The sequence below is a fragment of the Carassius gibelio genome, chromosome B18 (assembly GCF_023724105.1).
Source record: "Carassius gibelio isolate Cgi1373 ecotype wild population from Czech Republic chromosome B18, carGib1.2-hapl.c, whole genome shotgun sequence".
In the NCBI taxonomy this organism is placed as follows: Eukaryota; Metazoa; Chordata; class Actinopteri; order Cypriniformes; family Cyprinidae; genus Carassius; species Carassius gibelio.
The window spans coordinates 16928283-16945564 of NC_068413.1; the positions used below are offsets into that span (position 1 = coordinate 16928283).

The 17282-nt window shown below is 41.4% G+C and overlaps 1 protein-coding gene and 1 non-coding gene across 29 annotated transcripts in view; one reads left to right on the top strand and one right to left on the bottom strand.

Moving 5' to 3' along the window:
* The window catches only part of LOC127977746 (uncharacterized), a 76604-nt gene extending 66937 nt beyond the window's left edge, over nucleotides 1–9667 (top strand). For 8 of the 19 annotated variants that reach the window (XR_008158329.1, XR_008158318.1, XR_008158301.1 and 5 more), the window contains one exon: nucleotides 9573–9667. This is a non-coding gene — a transcript (uncharacterized LOC127977746). Of the gene's footprint in view, nucleotides 1–3243; nucleotides 3410–3468; nucleotides 3562–3627; nucleotides 3687–9413; nucleotides 9507–9572 lie in introns of those variants that run through there. The other 11 variants (XR_008158319.1, XR_008158303.1, XR_008158336.1 and 8 more) reach the window with 6 other exon arrangements.
* LOC127977742 (uncharacterized) lies at nucleotides 1348–16095 on the bottom strand. 10 transcript variants are annotated; one of them, XM_052582825.1, is made up of 9 exons: nucleotides 15079–16095; nucleotides 14674–15036; nucleotides 14409–14596; nucleotides 14238–14335; nucleotides 14009–14166; nucleotides 13743–13935; nucleotides 13528–13675; nucleotides 1535–1607; nucleotides 1348–1456 (listed from the first exon to the last, which is right to left on the bottom strand). In XM_052582825.1, the coding sequence occupies exons 1-9, from the start codon at nucleotides 16070–16072 to the stop codon at nucleotides 1380–1382; spliced, it is 2292 nt and encodes a 763-aa protein (XP_052438785.1). In that variant the 5' UTR covers nucleotides 16073–16095; the 3' UTR covers nucleotides 1348–1379. The 10 variants fall into 10 exon arrangements, with proteins under 10 accessions (XP_052438785.1, XP_052438779.1, XP_052438778.1 ...); XM_052582819.1 differs by lacking the exon at nucleotides 1535–1607 and adding an exon at nucleotides 7500–7572; XM_052582818.1 differs by lacking the exons at nucleotides 13528–13675; nucleotides 13743–13935 and adding exons at nucleotides 1686–1833; nucleotides 7869–8061 and having other exon boundaries at nucleotides 15079–16094.
* Between the last annotated feature and the right edge of the window lie 1187 nt (nucleotides 16096–17282).

The window sequence follows — 17282 nt, forward strand, 5'->3', positions numbered from 1 at the left end:
GAGCCTTCTCTAAAAACACACATGACGTGGTCTTAGAAAAGGTTTCATAAAATTCACACTTTGTGAGATTATATTCTGAAATATCAAAAGGAAGTATTGGTAGACTTGTGGCTTTAGCTTCATTATGCATCTAAAATCATATTATACATAATTTTAATACACTTAAATGTTTTCAATATTTTTATTTACATGTTTGAGCTTACTGTATATATCTTTATTATAACAGGCGGAGTGATTCAGTTTTCAAGATATGGGACAGAAAATGTATAGGTCTATATAATTTGTATAGTTACGATCACACGAAGAGTTACGTTTTTCTCCAGAAAAGTCAGCATAATTACAAATGTGATATTGATTTTATACAACAGTTCAACAAACAAGTTAATATCAAGAGACTTGCATTTTAGACAACATATTACCATTTTTTGCTCCATTTCCAAGAACAAAATTAATTCCAAACACAGCCACTATTTTGCGTCTCTGAGTAACATGATAGTTTCGATCCTGAATGAATCAACCTTTAATATGACTATTCAACCGCAATGACTCACTTATTAACAGTGACTCACTGCCAATTTTAATTTCACATTCAAGGTACCCTTTACAATTTTGTTTGTAATTTCAAACAGATTAAGGTTTTATTTAAAAAAAAAAAAAAATTCATTTGTAACTGCAGGCTAAAGTATTCCATGGCCCACACAGCTGCATTAAACTAAAACATCTAAATGGCACTTTAGATGCAGCTTCGGTTTTCTCTGCATTTCAAAATATCTATTTTGTTGAGAATGATTGCATCTGCTTGGTAACAACCCAAATACAAGTAATTCACCAAAAAGATGGTGCACACTTTTAGAAAAAAGGCATGAAAAGTTCTGAGTAGTTTTGGGATATTGGGCGTTAAAGTTGTGTTCCATAGACTTCTGTAGATAGGACCTTTTTTTAAAATAGAAAAATCCCAAAATATACGTAAAAAAAAAAAGATGAATAACTCAATTTGGACAAAAACGTCAGATAGAACCTTATTATTCCAAGGGGACGATTTATTAAGATTGCAAACCCTTACTTTTCTATTTTGGTGTGCCACCCCAAGATTTATGGTGGCCTCATTTGGCCACCCCTATTAAAATCTTCTGAGGGCGCCACTGATCCACATAACTTTACATTGTGAACATCAGGAACCAAACTACTGTTTGGAAGACAAATTAAAGGGGAACCTTGTGCTGGTTAGCAACTGGAGGACGGATAAAGGAATGCACAACCATACTAAAGGTTGTGGACCATTGGTTTGATAGTGGGAAGAAAAAAAAAAAAAAATTGTTGAATCAAAACAATACCAATAGATAAGACGATGTTCTACAAGTTTATTAAAAACACTAGATTTACATGACCAGAGTAACTCCTCCACTAGAAACCACAGTCTGCTCCCCAGAGACATCCTTGATACGAGTGTCTCTTCCTGAAAGAGAAACATTAAAAGTGAGAACGCGGTTCTAAAATGCTCAGTTCCTCTTGTCAAGAGAAATCAAGAACTCACGTTTCCTGGTGCAGCTTTGCTCACAAGAGCCAGATGATGGATGGCACACCGCTGTACTGCAGTGGATGAAGATCTGACAGGGAAGAAAGAGGCTCAAGTCACAGAATCCACAAGTAGTAAATGTACAAATGTTCAAGTAAAGGGGGCATACAGTTTCCTGCAGAGCAGCCAGCGAGGCTGGATCTACAAATGTGAACATCTTCATAACAAAGCGCTTGTAATGGGTTGGGAATTGAAGACCAGATGATCCAGTCACTGGAACCAGTGTGGTCAGATAGCGGTCATCCTGGTAAGGGCATCTGAAGACGAAAGAGAAGGTTAGGAAGGGTCTCCCAGCAGACTAACGGACAAAGACTGGCTGTACACTCACCCGTCGATCAGAAGGTCCCACTGGGGGAGACTGAGTGGACTGGGGGTTGAAGTCGCCCAACAATGTCCCAGCATCAGGACAATGTTGGGGTCAGTCCTCTCCATAATGTGCACCTCAACATACACAGGCTCTCGCAGGACTTTTGTGATGGGATAATCAGTGTCACTGTAGTAGGATGTGTAGGCCTCATCCCCTGAGGAACAACACTGGGGATTAACCAGGCTCCAGTTTGAAAGGCTTTAGGCAGACACAGGACAAGACCTTACCTTCAGCACAGCCTTTGGTGACACATTGGCCATTGGCCAGTCTGAGCTCCACCCTGAGAGGTCCAGGAGCAGCTACTGGTGGAGGTGGAGGAACAGAGTTGACTTCCACAACCAGAGCTTCCACAGACGTTCCTGAATATCTACACTGGAAGAGAAACCTGGACAACACACAGCAAAGCCTTGGGTACCTTAAGCTCATGATGGGTTTGTGCAGTTTCTCTCAGCCTTCTGAACGTGGCTGTGCCTATGCTGTTCTTTTCGCTTGCAGATGACTGGTCTCATGAGAGGCCTTCAGACACTTACTTCCTGGGGGATGTTATTAATGTTGAGGCATCTGTGAAGGTATACAACCTCGTCCCTCTGCGTGTGGTTGTGGACCGCTGTGTGGCCACCAAAGACCGTACAAAAACATGGGCGTAGTGTCAGTGACATCACCCGTAGACTCCTGAAGTGTTTTTGAAGCCTAAAGTGTGTAGAACGGGCCATCGCCATCTTGGCAGCATGTCACCTCGCGACTCTCCCGGACAATCAAAAATGTCAATCTAGTTGCTGAAGCCACACCCACCTAGCACAACGGCAGTGTCAGCACCGGCAATCCACCTGTCATTCAAGTGGCTACGCCCCCAATTATGCAGAAATTTAAGTCTTATTATAACTTAAAGGGTGGAGTTATAAAAAAAAAAATCACCCCTCTCACAGTTGTCATGAAGGGCAAAATTAGCTATTTAGACCAAAAATTTTTTGCACCAGGCTGTAAACATGTTTTTTTTTTTTCTCCCTGCTGTAAAGTTGGGCATTTTAACATGGGGAGTCTGAGACTGACTCCCTTTTGCGGCTGGACTCAAGTGGCCAGTCGATGAATTGCAGGTTTAGTCACTTCCTTATTGGCCTCACGAGAGTGAGCGAGAGGTTGGCGCTCGGTGGCGACCCGAGTACCTGATGTGAATGCCCTTCTGAGATACTTGTTCATTGATCATGGGTGTGTTCATGTCACCAGATGCTGCAGAGGTGGTTAATTCCCGCGTTTGCTCCTCCTATAACCACTTTGTCCCTGACAACTTTTTACTCCTTAGATGTCTAGTGGATGCCAAGGTCACTGCTTCCAGACCTCTCCCATTTGCTCTGGTTTGTGACTCCTTACCTGTGGTGTCTCTTGAGGATCAGAACGTGTGTTCTGAAGGCCACTCTCGCTCGGGCGCCCGGTTAAGCGCTCCACAAGTCCTGTTCCTTTGCCAATGGGTAAGTTCATGCCCCTTTCTAAACATTAAAGGTGCCATGTCTAATTTTTTGTATTGCAGGTGGCTTGCTGCTGATGGGAACCATCAGGTTTGTGGTTGCTGTGACCCAACAGGTGTTCCTGATGGTGGAACTGCTGCTCCTCCTTTTTGGAGGTAGGAAGGTGCTTTTTAAGCTTGGTTTTTGACTGTTAAAGCACTTAACTCTGTCTGCTTTTCTAGGCCTTCAGTGGGAAGGGAAGGCCTCGCTCGGTCCTGTAGTGGTTCAAGAGCACAAAAAGACTTTAGCTTTTTCAATAAATGTGGGGAGAGAACTTCTTGTTTCTGTCTGGTCTCGTTTAACCAATTGACTTGCATGAGGAAGCGTGTAGTTCTACTGTACCTGTTCTCATGCCAGAAGGAAAGGCTCCCCTTTCTCATTCGGGAAGCTAATAAGCCTTTAAGGGACTGCTGTGAGATCCCTTTTGACGAGTACTGTAAAGGTGGAATACACTGCCCATGATGCTGTAAAAGGGAATTCTGTTATTTGGCATTTGTGCCAAAAGAGTTCTGCATGAATGTCCACTTCCTTGAAGCATTGCAGACTTCGTGTGCATCTTATGCAGTGAACTTGACTTCATGTTGGTAACTTCAAATGAGCAGTTTAATTTACTCCTTGCATCCCCCAAATAGGTTTGATCAGTTAAGTTTTGTTTCATAATGCTCCTTGTTGACATCTCTCATGCTTTTAAAACACAGGTACAATAAACGGGCAGACTTGAAACATCTTAATTCATAAAAATAAACCATGAGAACATGAACTAGATGCCGTTATGTGCTAATTAGCAGAGACTTTATTCAACAGATGGTCTCCTCTAGCTCTCCCCACATCACCCTAGTGCCATTTTGAAAAACACCTGCTGAACACAAATTTTATAGGCTATTGTCAGCCGCAACAAGGACACATGGTTCTTTCAAATCAAAGTGTAAATTTATGTAGAAAACGTATGCTTGTGGCACGGCTAACACAGAAGAACGTACACAGTCTGACTACTCCGAGGATGCTTTTCTGGACCTTGAGAGTGCATTTTACTTGGCAGTCTGTAGGCCAAATCACAAGCCTGCTGGTTTTCATCCAAAATAAGTTGTGTGCCGAAGATGACCAAAGCTCTTATGGGTTTGGAACGACTGATGGTAGATGGGTTATTCTGATGGTGCTTTGCATGCTTTTCTGGACCTTTTACTTGACAGTAGATGGGATGGTCACAGGCCTCCCGGTTTTCATCCAAAATATCTTTAACCCCTTTGCTGTCAAAGATTGTCACCGCCCCCAGATTGTTTCACTTTCACAGCACGTTAAACATCACTCTCTTACTTGACCTGGAGAAACTGTGCATCAGTTGGAAGTTTAAAGACTCTAGCTTCAATATTTGACCAATACTGTGACACATATTGTTGCAGTGAACATTTAGTAATTTATGTCAGGAGTACAAAATATGTATGAGTCATTTTTAGAATAGAAATTAGAGCATTCATATTCAGTCACGTCTGCAGTGGTTTGTGTTCTCATAGATTCACTGAAAAGCGTCAAATAGGGTTTATAGTCAAAAGTTGCATATACACAGAGATATATTTACTGATGTTTACTTCATAATTCTATAGACCGAATCATTTCTATTCATTTTCCACTGATTTAAGTGATCTGATGATAATGATCGGGTCTCAGCCCTGTCTCTGTGTGTATAGTCTTCCGTGTGTGCTAACAGAGACCTGATTCTCCAGTGTCTTGTCCATCATAACCGTGCATCATATCCCACTCCATCTTACCCATGATGCATTTCCTGTACACTTCTGAGTTGATATCTGAACAAAACAACACAAAGAAACCTCTGTACCCACAAAATATCCAAATAATAAACACACCATTACGTACGTTAATGGATGGTATGTGATTTTCTTTAGATTTGGGGCATTTTTATAACAATATTAAAAATGTACATATGAAATGCTAACTTGTACAGTAAAAGGCTATAAATAGCATATTTTTACAACAGTAAACGACCAAATTCCACTTGTGATCACAAAAGGAGGTTATTACAAACACTCGGTCAGGGTATAAAGTGAGTTTTGAATAAAAGTGTACTAATAATTTCATAAATAGTCTTATGTAGCTTAATGCTAACGTTAGCTCTAATGCAGCTACATAGCAGGTGCAGTTCTTCTTCATAATGCATTTTGTCAAAGGTTGTAAGAAAATGTTGTGTTGTATTTTTATAGTAAGGCTTTTGATAATAGTGGTTTAAATGTATACTGGAATTGAAGCGATGTGGCTTGGTAAACCTTGAAATACCAGAACAAAGGCTAATAGTAGCGGAATACAAACAAAATAATAATGATAAATGAAGAATGAGGATTTTGTGTCATACCTGCCCGATGTGTGAAAGGCTAGTTTCGTAAGAACAATACAATCATGAATGGGGCAGTTTTGCGGGTCCAAACAAGAGATAATCGCATTCCAGGAGTCATAAACCAATTTTATTAGCCTTTCATGAGCCTTCTCTAAAAACACACATGACGTGGTGTTAGAAAAGGTTTCATAAAATTCACACTTTGTGAGATTATATTCTGAAATATCAAAAGGAAGTATTGGTAGACTTGTGGCTTTAGCTTCATTATGCATCTAAAATCATATTCTACATAATTTTAATACACTTAAATGTTTTCAATATTTTTATTTACATGTTTGAGCTTACTGTATATATCTTTATTATAACAGGCGGAGTGATTCACATTTTTCAAGATATGGGACAGAAAATGTATAGGTCTATATAATTTGTATAGTTACGATCACACGAAGAGTTACGTTTTTCTCCAGAAAAGTCAGCATAATTACAAATGTGATATTGATTTTATACAACAGTTCAACAAACAAGTTAATATCAAGAGACTTACATTTTAGACAACATATTACCATTTTTTGCTCCATTTCCAAGAACAAAATTAATTCCAAACACAGCCACTGTTTTGCGTCTCTGAGTAACATGATAGTTTCGCTCCTGAATGAGTCAACCTTTAATATGACTATTCAACCGCAATGACTCACTTATTAACAGTGACTCACTGCCAATTTTTCATTTCACATTCAAGGTACCCTTTACAATTTTGTTTGTCATTTCAAACAGATTAAGGTTTTATTTAAAAAAAAAATTCATTTGTAACTGCAGGCTAAAGTATTCCATGGCCCACAGAACTGCATTAAAACTAAAACATCTAAATGGCACTTTAGATGCAGCTTCGGTTTTCTCTGAATTGCAAAATATCTATTTTGTTGAGAAATATTGCATCTGCTTGGTAACAACCCAAATACAAGTATTTCACCTAAAAGATGGTGCACACTTTTAGAAAAAAGGCATGAAAAGTTCTGAGTAGTTTTGGGATATTGAGCGTTAAAGTTGTGTTCCATAGACTTCTGTAGATAGAACCTTTTTTTAAAATAGAAAAATCCCAAAATGTACACAACAAAATGTAAAAAAAAAAAAAAAAAAAAAGAGTAACTCAATTTGGACAAAAACGTCAGATAGAACCTTATTATTCCAAGGGGACGATTTGTTAAGATTGCAAACCCTTACTTTTCTATTTTGGTGTGCCACCCCAAGACTTATGTTGGCCTCATTTGGCCACCCCTATTAAAATCTTCTGGGGGCGCCACTGATCCACATAACTTTACATTGTGAACATCAGGAACCAAACTACTGTTTGGAAGACAAATTAAAGGGGAACCTTGTGCTGGTTAGCAACTGGAGGACGGATAAAGGAATGCACAACCATACTAAAGGTTGTGGAACATTGGTTTGATAGTGGGAAGAAAAAAAAAAAAAAAAAAAAAAAAAAAAAATTGTCGAATCAAAACAATACCAATAGACAAGACGATGTTCTACAAGTTTATTAAAAACACTAGATTTACATGACCAGAGTAACTCCTCCACTAGAAACCACGGTCTGCTCCCCAGAGACAGCCTTGATACGAGTGTCTCTTCCTGAAAGAGAAACATTAGAAGTGAGAACGTGGTTCTAAAATGCTCAGTTCCTCTTGTCAAGAGAAATCAAGAACGCACGTTTCCTGGTGCAGCTTTGCTCACAAGAGCCAGATGATGGATGGCACACCGCTGTACTGCAGTGGATGAAGATCTGACAGGGAAGAAAGAGGCTCAAGTCACAGAATCCACAAGTAGTAAATGTACAAATGTTCAAGTAAAGGGGCATACGGTTTCCTGCAGAGCAGCCAGCGAGGCTGGATCTACAAATGTGAACATCTTCACAACAAAGCGCTTGTAATGGGTTGGGAATTGAAGACCAGATGATCCAGTCACTGGAACCAGTGTGGTCAGATAGCGGTCATCCTGGTAAGGGCATCTGAAGACGAAAGAGAAGGTTAGGAAGGGTCTCCCAGCAGACTAACGGACAAAGACTGGCTGTACACTCACCCGTCGATCAGAAGGTCCCACTGGGGGAGACTGAGTGGACTGGGGGTTGAAGTCGCCCAACAATGTCCCAGCATCAGGACAATGTTGGGGTCAGTCCTCTCCATAATGTGCACCTCAACATACACAGGTTCTCGCAGGACTTTTGTGATGGGATAATCAGTGTCACTGTAGTAGGACGTGTAGGCCTCATCCCCTGAGGAACAACACTGGGGATTAACCAGGCTCCAGTTTGAAAGGCTTTAGGCAGACACAGGACAAGACCTTACCTTCAGCACAGCCTTTGGTGACACATTGGCCATTGGCCAGTCTGAGCTCCACCCTGAGAGGTCCAGGAGCAGCTACTGGTGGAGGTGGAGGAACAGAGTTGACTTCCACAACCAGAGCTTCCACAGACGTTCCTGAATATCTACACTGGAAGAGAAACCTGGACAACACACAGCAAAGCCTTGGGTACCTTAAGCTCATGATGGGTTTGTGCAGTTTCTCTCAGCCTTCTGAACGTGGCTGTGCCTATGCTGTTCTTTTCGCTTGCAGATGACTGGTCTCATGAGAGGCCTTCAGACACTTACTTCCTGGGGGATGTTATTAATGTTGAGGCATCTGTGAAGGTATACAACCTCGTCCCTCTGCGTGTGGTTGTGGACCGCTGTGTGGCCACCAAAGACCGTACAAAAACATGGGCGTAGTGTCAGTGACATCACCCGTAGACTCCTGAAGTGTTTTTGAAGCCTAAAGTGTGTAGAACGGGCCATCGCCATCTTGGCAGCATGTCACCTCGCGACTCTCCCGGACAATCAAAAATGTCAATCTAGTTGCTGAAGCCACACCCACCTAGCACAACGGCAGTGTCAGCACCGGCAATCCACCTGTCATTCAAGTGGCTACGCCCCCAATTATGCAGAAATTTAAGTCTTATTATAACTTAAAGGGTGGAGTTATAAAAAAAAATCACCCCTCTCACAGTTGTCATGAAGGGCAAAATTAGCTATTTAGACCAAAAATTTTTTGCACCAGGCTGTAAACATGTTTTTTTTTTTTCTCCCTGCTGTAAAGTTGGGCATTTTAACATGGGGAGTCTGAGACTGACTCCCTTTTGCGGCTGGACTCAAGTGGCCAGTCGATGAATTGCAGTTTTAGTCACTTCCTTATTGGCCTCACGAGAGTGAGCGAGAGGTTGGCGCTCGGTGGCGACCCGAGTACCTGATGTGAATGCCCTTCTGAGATACTTGTTCATTGATCAGGGGTGTGTTCATGTCACCAGATGCTGCAGAGGTGATTAATTCCCGCGTTTGCTCCTCCTATAACCACTTTGTCCCTGACAACTTTTTACTCCTTAGATGTCACTGCTTCCAGACTTCTCCCATTTGCTTTGGTTTGTGACCCCTTACCTGTGGTGTCTCTTGAGGATCAGAATGTGTGTTCTGAAGGCCACTCTCGCTCGGGCGCCCGGTTAAGAACTCCACAAGTCCTGTTCCTTTGCCAATGGGTAAGTTCATGCCCCTTTCTAAACATTAAAGGTGCCATGTCTAATTTTTTGTATTGCAGGTGGCTTGCTGCTGATGGGAACCATCAGGTTTGTGGTTGCTGTGACCCAACAGGTGTTCCTGATGGTGGAACTGCTGCTCCTCCTTTTTGGAGGTAGGAAGGTGCTTTTTAAGTTTGGTTTTTGACTGTTAAAGCACTTAACTCTGTCTGCTTTTCTAGGCCTTCAGTGGGAAGGGAAGGCCTCGCTCGGTCCTGTAGTGGTTCAAGAGCACAAAAAGACTTTAGCTTGTTCAATAAATGTGGGGAGAAAACTTCTTGTTTCTGTCTGGTCTCGTTTAACCAATTGACTTGCATGAGGAAGCGTGTAGTTCTACTGTACCTGTTCTCATGCCAGAAGGAAAGGCTCCCCTTTCTCATTCGGGAAGCTAATAAGCCTTTAAGGGACTGCTGTGAGATCCCTTTTGACGAGTACTGTAAAGGTGGAATACACTGCCCATGATGCTGTAAAAGGGAATTCTGTTATTTGGCATTTGTGCCAAAAGAGTTCTGCATGAATGTCCACTTCCTTGAAGCATTGCAGACTTCGTGTGCATCTTATGCAGTGAACTTGACTTCATGTTGGTAACTTCAAATGAGCAGTTTAATTTACTCCTTGCATCCCCCAAATAGGTTTGATCAGTTAAGTTTTGTTTCATAATGCTCCTTGTTGACATCTCTCATGCTTTTAAAACACAGGTACAATAAACGGGCACACTTGAAACCTCTTAATTCATAAAAATAAACCATGAGAACATGAACTAGATGCCGTTATGTGCTAATTAGCAAAGACTTTATTCAACAGATGGTCTCCTCTAGCTCTCCCCACATCACCCTAGTGCCATTTTGAAAAACACCTGCTGAACACAAATTTTATAGGCTATTGTCAGCCGCAACAAGGACACATGGTTCTTTCAAATCCAAGTGTAAATTTATGTAGAAAACGTATGCTTGTGGCACGGCTAACACAGAAGAACGTACACAGTCTGACTACTCCGAGGATGCTTTTCTGGACCTTGAGAGTGCATTTTACTTGGCAGTCTGTAGGCCAAATCACAAGCCTGCTGGTTTTCATCCAAAATAAGTTGTGTGCCGAAGATGACCAAAGCTCTTATGGGTTTGGAACGACTGATGGCAGATGGGTTATTCTGATGGTGCTTTGCATGCTTTTCTGGACCTTTTACTTGACAGTAGATGGGATGGTCACAGGCCTCCCGGTTTTCATCCAAAATATCTGTAACCCCTTTGCTGTCAAAGATTGTCACCGCCCCCAGATTGTTTCACTTTCACAGCACGTTAAACATCACTCTCTTACTTGACCTGGAGAAACTGCACATTGTTGCAGTGAACATTTAGTAATTTATGTCAGGAGTACAAAATATGTATGAGTCATTTTTAGAATAGAAATTAGAGCATTCATATTCAGTCACGTCTGCAGTGGTTTGTGTTCTCATAGGTTCACTGAAAAGCGTCAAATAGGGTTTATAGTCAAAAGTTGCATATACACAGAGATATATTTACTGATGTTTACTTCATAATTCTATAGACCGAATCATTTCTATTCATTTTCCACTGATTTAAGCGATCTGAGGATAATGATCGGCTCCCAGCCCTGTCTCTGTGTGTATAGTCTTCCGTGTGCGTGTTAACGGAGACCTGATTCTCCAGTGTCTTGTCCATCATAACCGTGCATCATATCCCACTCCATCTTACCCATGATGCATTTCCTGTACACTTCTGAGTTGATATCTGAACACAACAACACAAAGAAACCTCTGTACCTACAAAATATCCAAATAATAGACACACCATTACGTACGTTAATGGATGGTATGTGATTTTCTTTAGATTTGGGGCATTTTTATAACAATATTAAAAATTTACATATGAAATGCTAGTTTGTGCAGCGACGTAAAAGGCTATAAATAGCATATTTTTACAACAGTAAACGACCAAATCCCACATGTGATCACAAAAGGAGGTTATTACAAACACTCGGTCAGGGTATAAAGTGAGTTTTGAATAAAAGTGTACTAATAATTTCATAAATAGTCTTATGTAGCTTAATGCTAACGTTAGCTCTAATGCAGCTACATAGCAGGTGCAGTTCTTCTTCATAATGCATTTTGTCAAAGGTTGTAAGAAAATGTTGTGTTGTATTTTTATAGTAAGGCTTTTGATAATAGTGGTTTAAATGTATACTGGAATTGAAGCGATGTGGCTTGGTAAACCTTGAAATACCAGAACAAAGGCTAATAGTAGCGGAATACAAACAAAATAATAATGATAAATGAAGAATGAGGATTTTGTGTCATACCTGGCCGATGTGTGAAAGGCTCGTTTCGTAAGAACAATAGAATCATGAATGGGGCAGTTTTGCCGGTCCAAACAAGAGATAATCGCATTCCAGGAGTCATAAACCAATTTTATTAGCCTTTCATGAGCCTTCTCTAAAAACACACATGACGTGGTGTTAGAAAAGGTTTCATAAAATTCCCACTTTGTGAGATTATATTCTGAAATATCAAAAGGAAGTATTAGTAAACTTGTGGCTTTAGCTTCATTATGCATCTAAAATCATATCCTACATAATTTTAATACACTTAAATGTTTTCAATATTTTTATTTACATGTTTGAGCTTACTGTATATATCTTTATTATAACAGGCGGAGTGATTCACATTTTTCAAGATATGGGACAGAAAATGTATAGGTCTATATAATTTGTATAGTTACGATCACACGAAGAGTTACGTTTTTCTCCAGAAAAGTCAGCATAATTACAAATGTGATATTGATTTTATACAACAGTTCAACAAACAAGTTAATATCAAGAGACTTACATTTTAGACAACATATTACCATTTTTTGCTCCATTTCCAAGAACACAATTCATTCCAAACACAGCCACTATTTTGCGTCTCTGAGTAACATGATAGTTTCGCTCCTGAATGAATCAACCTTTAATATGACTATTCAACCGCAATGACTCACTTATTAACAGTGACTCACTGCCAATTTTAATTTCACATTCAAGGTACCCTTTACAATTTTGTTTGTAATTTTAAACAGATTAAGGTTTTATTTAAAAAAAAAAATTCATTTGTAACTGCAGGCTTAAAGTATTCCATGGCCCACAGAGCTGCATTAAACTAAAACATCTAAATGGCACTTTAGATGCAGCTTCGGTTTTCTCTGCATTGCAAAATATCTATTTTGTTGAGAATGATTGCATCTGCTTGGTAACAACCCAAATACAAGTATTTCACCAAAAAGATGGTGCACACTTTTAGAAAAAAGGCATGAAAAGTTCTGAGTGGTTTTGGGATATTGGGCGTTAAAGTTGTGTTCCATAGACTTCTGTAGATAGAACTTTTTTTTAAAATAGAAAAATCCCAAAATGTAAAAAAAAAATTAAAAAAAATTAAAACAAAAAAGCGAATAACTCAATTTGGACAAAAACATCAGATAGAACCTTATTATTCCAAGGGGACGATTTGTTAATATTGCAAACCCTTACTTTTCTATTTTGGTGTGCCACCCCAAGATTTATGGTGGCCTCATTTGGCCACCCCTATTAAAATCTTTTGGGGGCGCCACTGATCCACATAACTTTACATTGTGAACATCAGGAACCAAACTACTGTTTGGAAGACAAATGAAAGGGGAATCTTGTGCTGGTTAGCAACTGGAGGACGGATAAAGGAATGCACAACCATACTAAAGGTTGTGGAACATTGGTTTGATAGTGTGAAAAAAAAAAAAAAAAACCGAATCAAAACAATACCAATAGATAAGACGATGTTCTACAAGTTTATTAAAAACACTAGATTTACACGACCAGAGTAACTCCTCCACTAGAAACCACGGTCTGCTCCCCAGAGACAGCCTTGATACGAGTGTCCCTTCCTGAAAGAGAAACATTAGAAGTGAGAACGCGGTTCTAAAATGCTCAGTTCCTCTTGTCAAGAGAAATCAAGAACGCACGTTTCCTAGTGCAGCTTTGCTCACAAGAGCCAGATGATGGATGGCACACCGCTGTACTGCAGTGGATGAAGATCTGACAGGGAAGAAAGAGGCTCAAGTCACAGAATCCACAAGTAGTAAATATACAAATGTTCAAGTAAAGGGGGCATACGGTTTCCTGCAGAGCAGCCAGCGAGGCTGGATCTACAAATGTGAACATCTTCACAACAAAGCGCTTGTAATGGGTTGGGAATTGAAGACCAGATGATCCAGTCACTGGAACCAGTGTGGTCAGATAGCGGTCATCCTGGTAAGGGCATCTGAAGACAAAAGGGGGTTAGGAAGGGTCTCCCAGCAGACTAACGGACAGACTGGCTGTACACTCACCCGTCGATCAGAAGGTCCCACTGGGGGAGACTGAGTGGACTGGGGGTTGAAGTCGCCCAACAATGTCCCAGCATCAGGACAACGTTGGGGTCAGTCCTCTCCATAATGTGCACCTCAGCATACACAGGTTCTCGCAGGACTTTTGTGATGGGGTAATCAGTGTCACTGTAGTAGGACGTGTAGGCCTCATCCCCTGAGGAACAACACTGGGGATTAACCAGGCTCCAGTTTGAAAGGCTTTAGGCAGACACAGGACAAGACCTTACCTTCAGCACAGCCTTTGGTGACACATTGGCCATTGGCCAGTCTGAGCTCCACCCTGAGAGGTCCAGGAGCAGCTACTGGTGGAGGTGGAGGAACAGAGTTGACTTCCACAACCAGAGCTTCCACAGAAGTTCCTGAATATCTACACTGGAAGAGAAACCTGGACGACACACAGCGAGCTTGTAGCATTTATCAGGGATTAATGTTCACACCAAGTCATGGATCACCTACTCAAAATGACTGTCCCTTGTGATGGAACCATACGGTCCAATCCCCACTTCATACGATGAGGTCATTCGGTTTTCATACACCACATATCCTCCATCCTCCTGTGAATAGGAACAGTGTCAGCATCCAGTCCATCATAAGCAATGCAGAATAAGACCAGTAGTAGCTTCTCACCATCATGCTCGTGCCACATGCGGTCACAGGGAACTGGTATATAGCAAAGGAAGGTGTAGACCCCACAGGAGCACAGGGTGGGTCATTTCCACCCAGTAGATGAACCGAATCCAGACTCAGTCGAGGCAGAGTAACATCTCTAGACACCACTACCACAAACTGACCATCTCTAATACACTGGACAGTCACTAGAATGAGGTACAAGAGCAGATTAAAGTGCAGGGAATCGGTTTAACACGAACAGAAGAAGATGGAGAACACTTACCTGCCCTCCCATAGAAACACTGCTGTCCATTAAAGCAGCAGTCGATAGCTTCACACTCAGCACCACTGATCCCAGGTAGACCACATTGGATCTGCTCAGAATCAGCTACAGCACATTTATCAAGGGGCTCTGCCTGCACTACTGCCTTCTGAAACTGCTGTTTAACTGGCTTCTGATGTGGAAACTGCTGGTTAGTTAGCTGTTGAACCGGCTTCTGAAGCGGAAACTGCTGGCTAGTTAGCTGTTGAACTGGCTTCTGAAGCGGAAACTGCTGGCTAGTTAGCTGTTGAACTGGCTTCTGAAGCGGAAACTGCTGGCTAGTTAGCTGTTGAACTGGCTTCTGAAGCGGAAACTGCTGGCTAGGTAGCTGTTGAACCGGCTTCTGAAGCGGAAACTGCTGGCTAGTTAGCGGTTGAACCGGCTTCTGAAGCGGAAACTGCTGGCTAGTTAGCTGTTGAACTGGCTTCTGAAGCGGAAACTGCTGGCTAGTTAGCTGTTGAACTGGCTTCTGAAGCGGAAACTGCTGGCTAGTTAGCTGTTGAACTGGCTTCTGAATCGGAAACTGCTGGCTAGTTAGCTGTTGAACTGGCTTCTGAACTGGAAACTGCTGGCTAGTTTGCTGTTGAACTGGCTTCTGAAGCGGAAACTGCTGGCTAGTTAGCTGTTGAACCGGCTTCTGAAGCGGAAACTGCTGGCTAGTTAGCTGTTGAACTGGCTTCTGAAGTGGAAACTGCTGGCTAGTTAGCTGTTGAACCGGCTTCTGAAGCGGAAACTGCTGGCTAGTTAGCTGTTGAACCGGCTTCTGAAGCGGAAACTGCTGGCTAGTTAGCTGTTGAACTGGCTTCTGAACTGGAAACTGCTGGCTAGTTAGCTGTTGAACCGGCTTCTGAAGCGGAAACTGCTGGCTAGTTAGCTGTTGAACTGGCTTCTGAACTGGAAACTGCTGGCTAGTTTGCTGTTGAACTGGCTTCTGAAGCGGAAACTGCTGGCTAGTTAGCTGTTGAACCGGCTTCTGAAGCGGAAACTGCTGGCTAGTTAGCTGTTGAACTGGCTTCTGAAGTGGAAACTGCTGGCTAGTTAGCTGTTGAACCGGCTTCTGAAGCGGAAACTGCTGGCTAGTTAGCTGTTGAACTGGCTTCTGAAGCGGAAACTGCTGGCTAGTTAGCTGTTGAACTGGCTTCTGAACTGGAAACTGCTGGCTAGTTAGCTGTTGAACCGGCTTCTGAAGCGGAAACTGCTGGCTAGTTAGCTGTTGAACTGGCTTCTGAACTGGAAACTGCTGGTCAGTTTGCTGAATCATCAGAGCTTGAGCATCCTGAAGCGATTTTCTCCACTGTGGAACAGCATGACAGAAAGCACAGACCACCAAAATCTGAACCAAACACAAAATTCTAGCCATTGTTAAACAGCTAAACACAAAGTTGAGATACTGCCATTTAGTCTTTTTGTATTCTACAAATTTCAGCTAATTAACGATAGTCCCTCCCTCTTCATTAACAACTGGGTGATTCTCATTGGATCTCAAGATTCAACGCTTATAACAGCAACACAGAGGCTGCGTCCACATCTTCATTGACAACTCTCTCAAGCCTCGCTCACTCGGATGCTAAACATTCTTTCCAAATTTGTATCTTCGTCTGATACAGGCTCAAGCATATCAAGTTGGATGCCTTATCTCTCCATCGTTCACGCTGGACAGAAGATCCGCTCTCTGAAACAGCCAATCAGAGCAGAGCTCAACATTATTGTTCATGACCCTTCCAAATAATTCTAGGGACAAATCCCAGGGTTGTAAATAGGCATGTAAAACTGTTTCTGGAGAATTTCTGCCCATACCCAAGCCACGTACCTTCTATGTAGATATCATTTAAAATATTGTATCAATGCATTCTATGGCACCTTTAACGGGGATTATGAACTCAAATTTTGGTTGGAAGCAATTGTTTGAATCTGAATTTGAATTTCTCAACGATTAATTTGTTTCTTATAAACACATTGCCTTTCCCTTCACAAGACAGTAATTGATGTTAATTATTTGTGGATTATTTTGATATTTATATCAGTTCTTTGGACTTCCGTTCTGATGCCACCCATTCACTGCAGAGGATTCATTGGGGAGCAAGTGATGTAATTCTATATTTTTCCAAATCTTTTGCAATAATGAACTAAAAACTCCTTACAAAAATGACATGCATTTTTTTATGCATTTTTTTTTTTTTTTCATTTTTTAATGACATGCATTGTCTATCATAGACACACTGTCAAACTTTAATTGTAAAATTGTGAGTAAGTGTAGATGAAAATCTCAGGTCCTTATCAAGCCTTCCATTGGCTAATGACATTCCAGAACGTTCTGATTTGTTAATTACAGGTCCAGAGGAGAATCAAAGGTAATCAATCAAGCTGAAAGAGGAGGAGCCGCTTAAATTCAAAGCTGTATTTAATGGACAAAGACAAGCACTGGTGGGTATTGTGTTAATGTTTTTCAGGATGGGTCTTTTGCAGTGTGTGTTAGTGCTGGTTGTGCTTGTGGTGTTTGATCTGAAGAATATTTTAGAAGTCTGAATCCAGTCAAAGTCCAATAAGCATCAATTATATCCAGCTTCCAG